At 37.2% G+C, this 13,332-nt stretch overlaps 1 protein-coding gene and 2 non-coding genes across 3 annotated transcripts; all 3 read left to right on the top strand.

Moving 5' to 3' along the window:
• Nucleotides 1–2,017: 2,017 nt before the first annotated feature.
• Nucleotides 2,018–4,344, top strand: EXLB1 (expansin-like B1). Its single transcript, XM_089987595.1, has 5 exons — nt 2,018–2,150; nt 2,318–2,424; nt 2,803–2,981; nt 3,092–3,224; nt 4,144–4,344. Exons 1-5 carry the CDS (start codon nt 2,018–2,020, stop codon nt 4,342–4,344), a joined length of 753 nt encoding a protein of 250 aa, XP_089843721.1.
• Nucleotides 4,345–8,231: 3,887 nt separating this feature from the next.
• LOC149845333 (small nucleolar RNA Z107/R87) lies at nt 8,232–8,339 on the top strand. The gene has a single exon (XR_016430681.1). It is a non-coding gene; the product is annotated as a small nucleolar RNA Z107/R87 (small nucleolar RNA).
• Nucleotides 8,340–8,438: 99 nt separating this feature from the next.
• LOC149845334 (small nucleolar RNA R30/Z108) lies at nt 8,439–8,546 on the top strand. The gene has a single exon (XR_016430676.1). It is a non-coding gene; the product is annotated as a small nucleolar RNA R30/Z108 (small nucleolar RNA).
• Nucleotides 8,547–13,332: the final 4,786 nt, after the last annotated feature.

Raw genomic sequence — 13,332 nt, forward strand, 5'->3', positions numbered from 1 at the left:
AATCAAAGCTGGCTCCAACTTTATGCTAGGTTTTTATCTAAAGCCAAGCCTAATGGACACTCTTTGGTGCACCCTAGCTCAGTGCTGCCAACAAAGGGTTGGGTGAGAGTCCCAAACCAGTGTCATTACCATTACAGCTATCCATTCAGGCACCTAACTACCTAAAAGTGTGGTCCAACTCTATAAGTATATCCAGTCACATAGAGATGATCCAGTGTGGCCACTTTTGCCAAGTTGGTATAATCTAGAGTTTCTAAAGCCTACAAGAGTGAAAAGTTGATGAGATTGAACATTATCAAATGCTTGTCAGTGTGCACGTGCATTGTGCTTTTAGCTCTTGCCACTAAGGTTTGGTAAGAAAAAAAGTAAAAAAGTATCTTGGTGCATTTGCTCCTAATCTTGCCTCTATTTGGGAGAGGTCATCAATCTATGACCAAAGATTCAACCTTTAATCATGCTTTCTCGACTTTATATATATAGCATGCCGACCATAGTAGTGATTTCTCACCAACTTTTGACACAAATAGATTAGCACAAATCGCATTACCAAATATAAATATGAATGTGATCTGTAAGACCGTGACAAAATGTTTTCTTTTGATATTATTACAAAGGAACAAAGTAGTCTAATAAAGAATGTCTTCATGTGCTTCTAATTTTAAGACAACTATACATGACGACATCTCTCCTCCAATTCTATAGAGGGAGGATCAGGCGCAATGTGATTGTACATTTTTGGTGTGCTGCTGCACCTGACCACCTTCCATCTTTGAGATGTAGCCTCTCAGCTGTACAATGACTGAGGGTGATCAGTTGCAGCAGCACACTAGAAGTGTGCAATTACATTGCACCTGATCCTCCATCAATCCCATATGCGGATGGTCCGGGCTCGGTTGTGACTTCTGGGTTCCACCATGAACAAGCATAAAAGTTTCTTTCTTTCTTTTTTATTATTATTTTTTATACTTCAATTTAAGAATCAAAATTTTAGGGATGTAAATGGTTCAAATTCCGATCAGATGTGGCCATTACCAGTCCTAATCAGATGTTGGCTAGATGGTTTTGAATTCAGATGGTGAAAAGCACATACCACATCTGATTTTTCTACATGTAATCAGATTCGGATATCCATCAAGTATGGATATCTGTGGGACTCGGTAGCAAAACTTCAAAACCATATCTGCATCCGATTTTAATCAGATATCATTTTAGCCTATCAAATCCGATTAAAAGGAATCTGTGTCGGTTGACATCCCTAGGCAATTTGCTTCTCGAAATAGATTGTGGCATTGGGGGCCAATATTAGATTTCCATGTGCTTAAGCACATGAAACAATTGCTCTAAACAAGATTATCATCATCATCATGAACAATAGTAATGAAAATAATAAAAACAACCAAAATAATTGTCACCTCACTTGACACAAGTAGAGTTAGGCAAGGCTCCTTCACAGCGGTTCGTATTAGGGTGTCAATGGGTCCGGTTTACACAGACCTGACCCGTACTAAACCCTATAGGATGCGGGTACGGTGATAATTAATAAGACCCGATTAAGACCCAAGTCTGGACCCGAAGGTTCAATTAATACATGGAGCCGGGTATAGTTTGTGAAATTTTATACCAGACCCGGGCCCAACCCGAGTTCCCATTAAGACCCACAAATTTTAAATGATAAAAAATATTGTTTTACTGGGTATGGCCCGGGTCTGGTTCATGTAGATCCGATACCATATCCAAAAATGAGGGCCAGGTCTGGTTCTACATGGGTCTAAACCAAACCCGACCTGTTGACACCCCTAGTGGTCCTTTTGGGTCAATACCGGTTCTGGTGGGACGCGTTTCACCTTTGTTTCAGTAGTGGAAGCCACTCATACCCCTCCTTTTCCCCATCATCACTGCTCTATAGCTATACTGGAGATTAAAACTCTATAAATGTGAGTTCAGCAAGTAAAGCTATCCATCTCGTAATCTTTTATCATTTCCCCTAGCTCTCTTTATACTAAAACCCTCCCTCTCCATGGCTTCTTTCATGAGCTTCTCATTCCTTGTGTGCCTTGTCTTGCTTTTTCCAACATTGTCTACCTCCCAAGATGCCTTTGTGTGCTCTAGAGCCACCTTTTATGGAAACCCAGATGGCTTAGGAACTCCAAGTACCTCTCTCTCTCTCTCTCTCTCTCTCTCTCTTACTTACATACGTGAAAACTAGGCCCATGGGGTTTACGAAATGCCTATTTGCAGGATTCACACACACACACACACACACACACACACAACCAGCAAGATGAGTGCAGTATTCATGGTTATTTTGATGAAACAGGGGGAGCTTGTGGCTTTGGAGAATTTGGACGAACAATTAATGGAGGTGACGTTGGAGCTGTTGCTGGGTTGTACAGGAATGGTGCTGGTTGCGGAGCATGCTACCAGGTACACTTGCTCGTCATATTTTTTGTTTTTTTTATGACGAAGGAAAACCCTCACCGAGAACCGGATCACTTAATGGGCCTGCCTCCCTGCGAGGTAAAACTTGCTGATTTTTTGAAAAATCTGAAATGGTGTTCAAGGACAAGCCTTAGATTTTAATTACAACGGGGCTCCATAGGAGCAGTGAGTGCAGTCACCTTGTGTTGGGACGTTGCAAGTTCAAATCCCAGGAGCAGTGAGTGCAGTCACCTTGTGTTGGGACGTTGCAAGTTCAAATCCCAATGGTATGGATGTATAACCGTTGGGGACTGCCTGACCCCTGCATGCCTATAAAAAAAATTTACCTTCCTGGATATATATTGATAGTGGATGGAACCACAGGTCCGCTGTACAAATCCAGGCCTATGCAATGAAAATGGAGTGAACGTTGTAGTTACAGACCATGGACAAGGTGACAACACAGATTTCATCCTCAGTGGCAGTGGCTTCACCAAATTGGCTCGTCCAAACACGGCTGCAGAACTCATGGCTTGTGGTGTAGTTGACATAGAATATAGAAGGTAATTAACAGACATGCTAACTACTTAATTACCTCTATCATCTGCCTTTATATCACAAAGATACGGCCATGGTCACCTAATCACATTTTTTTTATTTAATTTGGAGACAGGATTGCATGCCAGTACCCAGGATACACTCTCATGTTCAAGGTGACCGAGCACAGCAAATATCCAGATTATATAGCACTGATATTATTGTATCAATCTGGGACAAAGGATATAGTGGCAGTGGAGCTATGGCAGGTAAACACCCCCTTACTTATCTTCTAAAGTGTAACAACCCCTTTCTCAATTTGCATGGTGATTCCTCTTTGCACCAATATTTTAGACTTTTGCCATTTAGCATTGTAATTAATCTTCAAGTACTGTTTGATGATAGACCATTAGATGTGCACAAGCACTATGATAGATATGGCTTATATTAGATTTGGAGTGTAACTATTTTGATAGCGAGGCGGATCATGACACGATGACAGTAATATGAAAACCAGTGTTTTCATTCTTAAAATCATAAAATTACACATTTATCATCAATGCTCTTATATATGTAGTCACTTTCACGTTTTCTAATCTAATTAATTAAAATAGATTTTATTGTATACGTTTTTTGTTTTTAAGTAAAATACTCATTCTACCTTTAAAAGTAACTATATATTTTAAAAACATCATCCTTTTTAAAATGTTTCCCACGTACTAGGAATCACAATTGTAGGTTGCATCTTCTCAATCAGACTTTATAGATGTACTTAACATAGTTGATTTGATAGGAATCATGTTTTGTGGACATAAAAATAGGTCTTTTTTAAGTCATGAAATTTTGGTACATTGTGACCCATTGATTTTTGAAGATCTTAAAAAAACTATATATATCATAATCACATAATAAAAAATTTGTTTTCCACTAAATAATGATTGTAGATCTTATCTATAGGGTCTGAACAATGAAAAAAAGTCAAAATTTTTGAAAATTTGAAGTTTTTATTAGGTGACAGTAGGTGCTCCGAGAGCACCTTATCATTGCTTTATATATATATATATATATATATATATATATATATATATATATATATATATATATATAGAGAGAGAGAGAGAGAGAGAGAGAGAGAGAGAGAGAGAGAGAGAGAGTACTAACCATTTTTGCATTTTTGTAACTATGTAGGAGGAATGTCAGGAATGGAAAGGAATGAGAAGGGCATATGGTGGGGTATGGGACATGGCTAACCCTCCAAGGGGCAACCTCAACCTCAGGTTCCTCCCAAGTGGGGAAGGATATGGGGACAAGTGGGTGCAGTTGAGGAACATCATTCCCAGTGATTGGAAGGCTGGGGCTATCTATGACTCAGCTATGCAACTCTACTAGCTGTTTCTCAGATATTTAATATGCAGCAGGAGAAAAGAGATTATGTCATGCTGCTGTGGCACCTAGGTCATGAGTCTATCACAACTACCATAATTCTGTGCTCACCTTATTTGATCGCTTTTGTACCTTGAATAAGCCACTAGGTTAGTGCTTTGTTTGATCATATTTAGTTCATGGTTTGAGGCTTGGAGATTATATTGTCTATTGTAACTCATTTTCTTCTTATCTAATAATATAGTTCCTGTCTTTTTTAGGTTACTTTATTGAAATCCAAAAGCAAGAGATCCTAATCATAAGAAGAGAGTGAATTTTGTTTACCAATCAAACACCAAGTTATCGTTTTTATTGAAATCTTTAAGGGAGTTTTAATGCTTAGGATTTGAGCTGGCATGGGACTTGCTGACGTGGTGTAGACCCCATGCCAGAGATCTGCTCTTTTACATGTAAAGGGATTTAGATATCCATCAAATTCAGATATTTGTCAGATTCAATAGAAAAAAAAACTATACTCACATCCCATTATAATCTAATGAGTAATGCTATTGTGAAATCATGGTTGTAGGTATGTTCTCAATTAAACCTTATGGATGTACTCAACATAGCATATTTGATAGAAATCATACTTTGGATCATGTTATTTGGACATGAAAGTAAGATTTTTTAAGTCATGAAATTTTGATACATTGTGAGCTGTTGATTTTTAAAGTTCACTAAAAACATACATGGATGCTATTCAAAACGTGTTTTCTACTAAATAATGCTTATCATATCTACAGGTGGGAGTAGGTACTCTGGGAGCACGTTATCATTAGCATAATCTGATATGCTTTACATTGGATAAAATCCCATTGTTTGTTATCCTTACAAATAAGGGATCTTTAATCCATTTATTTCAGAGAGAGAGAGAGAGAGAGAGAGAGAGAGAGAGAGAGAGAGAGAGAGAGAGAGAGAGAGAGAGAGAGAGAGAGAGAGAGAGAGAGAGATGTAATTCTACGGTGGACTCAGTACACACCGATCCACGATCCAAGATCCAAACGCACGCGGAAGCTGAAATGATATAGAGTCCAAACAGAACTCTGGAAAACTGATTTTCGGGATCTGTGCACTCTGTTTCGACAGAGGAAATCCAAATGAAAGTTGTGCGTGATTCACATAGCTTTCCAACGAATCCAAAAATACTATGTTCGAAGCAATAACGACTGCTCCACGGACTCAACACTGGGACTGCTAAACAAGTCTAACACAGATTATCAAAATTCAGGGGTAGACTGTTTGAAGGGAATTTTGACCCTTCAAACATTGGAGTTTGCAAAAACTCACAACTGACAAAAGGAAGATCAAATCCCAACCTTTCCATAACTCTAAAGATTGTAATTTTTAGAATTTTCTACAGTCCTCTACGAATTTTTGAATTTCGGAATGGTATGAGTTATTGTTTCAGAAAATAAAATTCAAAGATTCGACAGTAGCAGCAAAGATCAATATTTTTGAAGCAACTAAGCAACGATTCAATCAAAACCATAAACATGAAAGTTGTAGGTCTAAATTATAACTTTTCACAGAATCAAAAAAATCGAAATTCCATTTAGGGAATCTCCAGATAATCAGAAAATACCGAACACTATTAAGTTGGTTCTGAACCAAACTGGTGACAGTGGATGACTATCAGACCGAGACTTTGATAGACAAATTCAGGGGTTCAAATGAACGAATCTCAGAAACCTTTCAACTACAAAGTTGTAGGAAATCTTCTTAGCTTTCCAGGAAGCTAAATAACATGAAAATCCTCTCAGTATTGAGTCCGATACAAATGTTTTATCAGGGACTTCTCTGTTATCTCGTAACAGCGATTTGGTCCTTTTGAAAGAACCCGAGTTCATTCACACACATCAACAACCCGAAATAACTTAAGATCAAATGAGACAAGTTTTAATATGAAAAAAAAACTTATAACACGCCTTCGCAACTCTTTAATGGTCTAATACGATTTAGCAACATCAAATCATGAACAATCGCAACAAATGCGAATAAAAGTAGCTAAAGAAATAGAATGAAGAACCGATAGAGATATCTGGGCTGAAATCGATAATGTCCGTCGTTGGAAAGCAACTGACGCCACAAGAGAGATACGAACAGTAGGGATGGATGAACAACCACCATGAACAAACTTAGAACGGCCACCACGAATAAAACCTCTTCACAAGAGCACCTTCCACACAAAAATGAAGTTCAGTTTTTCTTTCACACCAAGATAGCTTTCTTTTTAGCACCAACCACACAAAAAACTTGATTTTTCTCACTCTAGAACCAGCCACACTACCAATTTCGAAATTGAACAAGACCCCTCACCCCTTGGTCTACCTTCCTAGTTAAGGCTTAGGTTGCTTGGGAAGAGCCACAATAACGAGACCTTGGCCTTCCCAAGCTTTGCACCAAAAACGAGTGTGCAAGCCTAGATTTTGTCAAATGCTAATAACTCTACCAATAATCCATTTTTTACTTTGGGTTGGTCAACATGAATTCAAATGATGTTCAAGATGAACCACACTAAAGTGGTGCCACCTAGGACCCCCCTCATGAAGACGGATCAAGATCCGGATCCAAATAGGCTGTGAATTAGATCTTGCACCAACACCAAGAGAGAAACGAATTTGCGAAAAAATAAAAACTACCCTTGGACCCCATACACCCTCTAGTACCACAAAAAGATCCTACAGGGTACCAGAACTATCCGGATCCGTAGAATCCGGCTCCTAAAAAAAATTACATGAAATAACTATTGATAAAGTAAAATCCAAAAATATGATTCCGTAATGGAATCAAAGCAATAAAAGGATCATGATGAGCATCAACTAACTGGGAGATCCACTAGGACCACGAATGTCCTGCAAGCATGTGGATCGCCTTGGGTAGCGATGTCTGGAACGAGTCTTGATATTTAGATTGGGATCCAAATCCGCTTCTGTCTCTAGATGCTCTGCATCAGAGAGAGAGAGATTTTTAACAGCATAATTATATATCCGTACAGGAATTAGCATGGCCAGGCTTATTTCTAAAATATCACATTTTTTATTATGATATTAACACGATAAAAACACTTATTGTTTTTGTTTATATTATTTATACTTTAATATGTAACCAGATTTTTTAAAAAATTGCAAGGCTTTTGATCCACGTTTTTTTTGGCAAGAACAAGAATTGTAGCATGTAGTCACAAATATCAGCCACTTTTAAAATATCTAGTGATTTTATTGCAAGATTTAGAAAAATACAACCCTAAACAATAAGTTGTTTTCAAATTATCATGATTTTATCATGAAACTATCACATTATTGTCACAATATTTATATTTTCATATTTTAATTGTGTTCTTATATATATATATACATATATATTTAAAATTTAAATCCACCGATATTTTCTTTAGGAGAACAAAATTGTTTTAATTTATCGTAAGATTATTCTTTGCCTAAAAAAAAACCTTTCACAGCCGAGAAATTACCGTTTTTAACTTTTGTCACTACGGTCCTCCGATCTTCCACAATGTTAGAGACATAATTGACATTTACAAAAAGTTCAGGGGTAAAGCAGACCATCCCAAAAGAAAACCCTAAGACCTTCCCCTTTAAATAGAGGGGATGGCATACAGTGCTTATTGGTGTGATGGGTTAGGGGTTTTGAGTGTTTCTCCGTTTTTTTTCTTTTTTACTTTTCTGTTCTTCGCTCGTTTAGGGTTTTGATAGGGTTAGGTTTTTTCGTTTTTGCAGATGTGGATCTCGTTTGGGCCATTGTATTTTTTTTATTTGGTCCTGATTTCATCATCATAGCCTGAATCAGATCGATTGGCGATCAGATCGACGGGAGAGTGAGAGAGAGAGGGAAGGAAGAATCGCGATGATGACTCGGGAAATTTCAAGCTCAACAGACCGGATTGAAGTTCTCGATCTTTTTAGATCCTGAAATTCGTGTCGACCACCCCGCTGACCTGAGCGATCTTCTCTTCCCTTTTTGCGTTTTCTCTTTTCTCGATCTTCTGTCTTTTTGATTTATTTATTGTTTTCATGGGAAGGATTAACGGAGGAGGTTTGGGGGAAGAAGGGTGCGATGAGGAAAAAAAGCTCCCTCTTCTGAATATGATTCGTTGAGGAAGGATTGCTGGCAGAATCGAACCTAATTTACTCTTCATTGCCACCACTGAGCGCCCTTTCCTTTCCACCTCCTCTTTCTCTTTGTCTTCGGATCCTTTTTGTTTTCTTTTTTTTCTCACGTTATTTTAGTTTTCTTCACGTTTGTTTCTAAAAACTTGGTCTCTCTTTATTTTTAGTGAGTTAACTTTTTAAATCTTGTGCCATTCTGTCATTGATTAGGTTCTGTTCCGGAGATTTATATCGTTAGGGTTATGTTTGGATCAGGGAAGAGGGAAGTTGAAAATCGCTTCCCAACGCCCCTGGTGTTATTCTGGGGGGAAAGTTTGTGTTTTTTTGGGAAGATGTGGGAAAGCTCTGTGGGGGTGAGTGGAGGCCTAATTCATTCGCAAAAACAAACAAGGGAGGCATTGGTGGAATTAGGGCAGCGAGGAGGGGCCTATTATTTAAGTGGCATGCTTCAACAATGATGGACCTTGATTTACTCGAATATTACTTTCCCACAAAAAAAACTCTAATATCAAACGTAGGTCTCATAATCATGGTTTGGACTTCTGAGGGTTCCTCGTCGTAAAAAATAAAAAGATACAAAAATTAAAACTAAAGAAGACGATATTCCTCTTATATTAAACATTTTATCTTCTTATTTTAAAATGACTAGGAAAATTTTCAAAATCACTTATGCTCGGAGCATGTTTGAAACCAAGATAAAAATGTCTTAGGAAGAAGAAATTTGTGAATTGGAACGTTTTGATGTGATGTTTTCAAAAAGAATTTTTTTGCCTGGTTTGTTTGGTATGAGAAAAATGGGCTGAAAAAATGTGAGAAACAATTGGATACATGAGCCCAGAGAGAGAGAGAGAGAGAGAGAGAGAGAGAGAGAGAGAGAGAGAGACTTGAAATGGATAGCAATGCACTGGAGGAAGGGGTACAGTAGTCCAACGAAAGAAGGTCCAAAATATACAATCAGCGATGACAGCTCCCCTTCTCCAATGCTTGAGCATCTGATCTATTGGACTTGGTATATTTATTTTTAATAGTTTATTTAATAAAAATATATACATTTTTTTGAAACATGAAAAATTAATGACTCTGCATTTAAAACATATTGTGGGCCATCCACTTTTAGTGCTTTCAAAGGCATCTAAAACATAAAAATTTATAATCCAAAACACCTTTCACTAAATGAATGATATATTTTAAGTCCAATCGATGAAAACTCGATCTTTAGATAAAGAATGTCGATGATTATCATCACTTGTAGATTTTGGATCTTCTTTTGGTTGGACGGTTCCCCTTCCCTTTGAAGAAAATGAAAATTGAGGAAAATACTAAGTTGTAGTCCATGGAATGAGATGCTTTGAGGGTGAGGGGTTGCCCTTACCCTAAGTAGAGAAAATTTTCATATTAAAAATATAAGATTTTAAACTTTTCTTTCAAACAGGTGAAAAAAGTATAAATCTTTTCTCTACTTTCACTTATTATTTTTCTGCATCCATTTCAATATTGTTATAAACATGTCTAACTTTATGTTCTTTAATTTAATTTTTTGTTTAATTTTTTTTTTTTGCAAAAACACGCCTGATGTCAACATACATTTAACCGCAACTTTGAGAGAAGTAAACCTTACATTTTCTTTTAACTTTATGTGTTTTTTATTATCACCACTTTAGTTGTGTTTTTGAAAACTTCTCTATATTATGATCTTATTTGACATATATTAGCGTTTGTTGGGAATATTTCCTTGATTTTGACTAAAGATAAAGATGCTTGTTTTTGTATGTATGCCTTAGGCTTTAGAGTCCAAAACCTGATATGTAGCCACTGTGGGGCAGGCAACTACCAAATGTTGAGCAAAAATCCAAACCCGAAAACTGGGGCACGGATTTCTCAATAGAATAAGGAGTACCTCGTGTATATGTCACATCCTAAGAGATGATTATAGGGATGAATGTGATGCACCTCGTGAAACATGCTCGATTCATCAAGAAGTAGGAATAATGCAAAAGGAGGCTGTGGTATATTATCACAATATCCGTTTGGATGAATCTATAATTTAATTTGCATAAACTTCTTATATTTTAATTTTGATACTGGATTCGACCACTCATATTTCCAATCAGGGTTTGTTCAGGGATTCTTTTATATAAGTAGAGGAATAAAGTAGGTTTTGATGCAGAGAGATCAGCTGGGTATTCTGCTTTGATTTTTAGCACTCACAGAAATTAATTTGATATGTGGATTCATTACAACAGTTTGTGCTATAGGACATTGTGGTTCCTCTTTGATCTGCAGAGAAATATAATTTTTACCTGGGTCTGACCCGGAACCTTTAACTTTTAGATATAACCAACTCATATCTGAATTCAGGATGGATTTGGAACAGGAATACAATTTCTAGCTGCATCCTGGTCAAAGACTATGTAAGAAAATGGAGTGAGATGAGTCTGACCTAGTTAGCAATACGTGAAACGGCAAAAAATCATTAAATACTAAATACACCATTTGAAAGGTCACATTAGAAAAGATGGTTGAAAAAAACAGCATAAAAAAATGAGTCGGAAAAAAAGTCTGCACACATTGCGTATATTCGGTTTTAATTTTATAAAACAGGATCATATATGGGAGGGTGGTGTATGTTCTCCCCTGATGATTCACTGAATCCCACGTCTGTGTTCGGGAGGGCGAATGAGCGCCACGTATTTATGCACATGGGGCTCGTATTTCCGTGTATGATGACATAACTTTGCATCGGACTCTGGTGCTGTTGCAAAGATTTAATCACCCTTACTTGCTTTTCTTGCCCTGAAATGACAGTTCGAGGAAATGACAAAAATATCCTTCATTCAAAAGTTGTGAAACTACGGTTTGAGAAAAAGACAAAAAAGTCCTCCATCCAGAAAGTTTGATGTTAACTATTTAAGCTGTAGATGTTCTCTATTCATTAAACTCTCGCACCATCTGCTGTAACAGTAGCTCCCATTGTCAACGCAAGCTTTGCCTTTATCTCCAGTCAAGGTTTCCGCCTTGTTTTGTATCCTGTTTTACAACACATTGTCGCCTTCTCGTGCCTGCGTTGTGTTACAAAACATTCCTGTGTCTTCTCTTCATTTTCGTTGTCGTTAGGCATTATGGAAGAAATCAATGATGCACAAACATTCCAACCAGTGTCATTAATGCGTCGTGAGTAGCTTTTCATCTCGTCATGCTATGATTAAGAACGCATGTCGTCTTGTGTGCCATTAAGGCATTGTTTTGTTAGTACAGGTAGATCTTGTTCTTACGATGGTTGGAAACTTATCGATATTTGTAAGACGCTGAGACCTGTTGACAAGAATGCTTGTTTACAAATGCTAGGAAGGGCCTCCAACCCATCAGGTATCCTACATTCACTCATTATATGCTTTGTATTTCAAACCACTGTATTAGTAACATACTACTGATTTGTGAGATATTGTTTTGTTAGTTAATATCGATTTGTTTGCTATTATGCCCAATTTCTTTCGTATCAATTTGTAATTTATTGTGCGATATATTTATCGACCTTTTAGATATTATGGTTTTGTATTGTCGATTTGTAAGTTATTATGCTTAACTGCCGTATCGATTTTCAATATATTATTCGATATGTATATTGATTTGTAAGATATTATATGTTTTGTAATATGTATTCATAAGATATTTGTACACAGACTTTGAAAACGTGTGCGTGCAGAAACACATCGTTACACGCATTCAAATCGCTGCTTTGTCAGCGATTTGTATTGAACTAGTTTCACAGCCTTCTGGCTCTACTCACAGGCTTATCGTCAACACACATGTACGACATTTCGTGTCTTTTATTGGCATGATAAGTGACAACTCGATGCTCAGTATAAGCAAATATCAAACCGCAGTTGCTTTTATACTGTCATTCTTTAAATCGATTCTTTGACTTGCTAACCCTTATCGGTATCCGTTGTTATATGCATCATGATTAAATCGTAGTAAACATATGCGCTTACTAACGCAACATGATATATTGCTTATAAAACATTCCCGTGTCTTTTCTTCTTTTGCGTTGTCGTTAGGCATTACAGAAGAAAGCAATGATGCACAAACATTCCGACCAGTGCCATTAAAGCGTCATGAGTAGCTTTCCATCTCATCATGTTGTCGATAAAGGACACATGTCGTCTTGTATGCCATTAAGGCATTGTTTTGTTACTGCAGGTAGATCTTGTTCTTACGATGGTTGGAAACTTATCGATATTTGTAAGATGCTGGAACCTGTTGACAAGAATGCTTGTTTACAAATGCTAGGAAGGGCCTCCAACCCATCAGGTATCCTACATTCACTCATTATATGCTTTGTATCTCAAACCGCTGTATTAGTAACATACTACCGATTTGTGAGATATTGTTTTGTTAGTTAATATCGATTTGTTTGCTATTTTGCTAGCAACACAAACTGATATATTGCTTATAACATTGTTGAGCTTATCATCAGGTTGTAATGAAGACGATGTAGCTCAATCAATTGAAAGTTATGGAGAATTGAACATCTATAGTAATGACGCAGCTGAAGAATTGAACATCTGCACTAATGATGCACATGATAAGAAGGGTGCCAACATTAGACCCACTCTTGACTTGAATGTTCCAATAGAAGAAATGCAATTCAATAATGAGGTAGATTATCTGTAAACACCCCAAATTTTCACCCACCTCCCCGACATTTTCACCAAACATCATCATCCAGCCTCTGAAATCGCTGGAGGGCAAAATGGTCATTTTCTGAGCCCGGACCTTACAAAAGTCAAAATTTCATCTGGAACTCGCAAAATTTCTCTATTTTTATCTC

The sequence above is a fragment of the Nuphar pumila genome, chromosome 2 (assembly GCF_984573655.1).
Source record: "Nuphar pumila chromosome 2, dmNupPumi1.hap1.1, whole genome shotgun sequence".
Taxonomy (NCBI): Eukaryota; Viridiplantae; Streptophyta; class Magnoliopsida; order Nymphaeales; family Nymphaeaceae; genus Nuphar; species Nuphar pumila.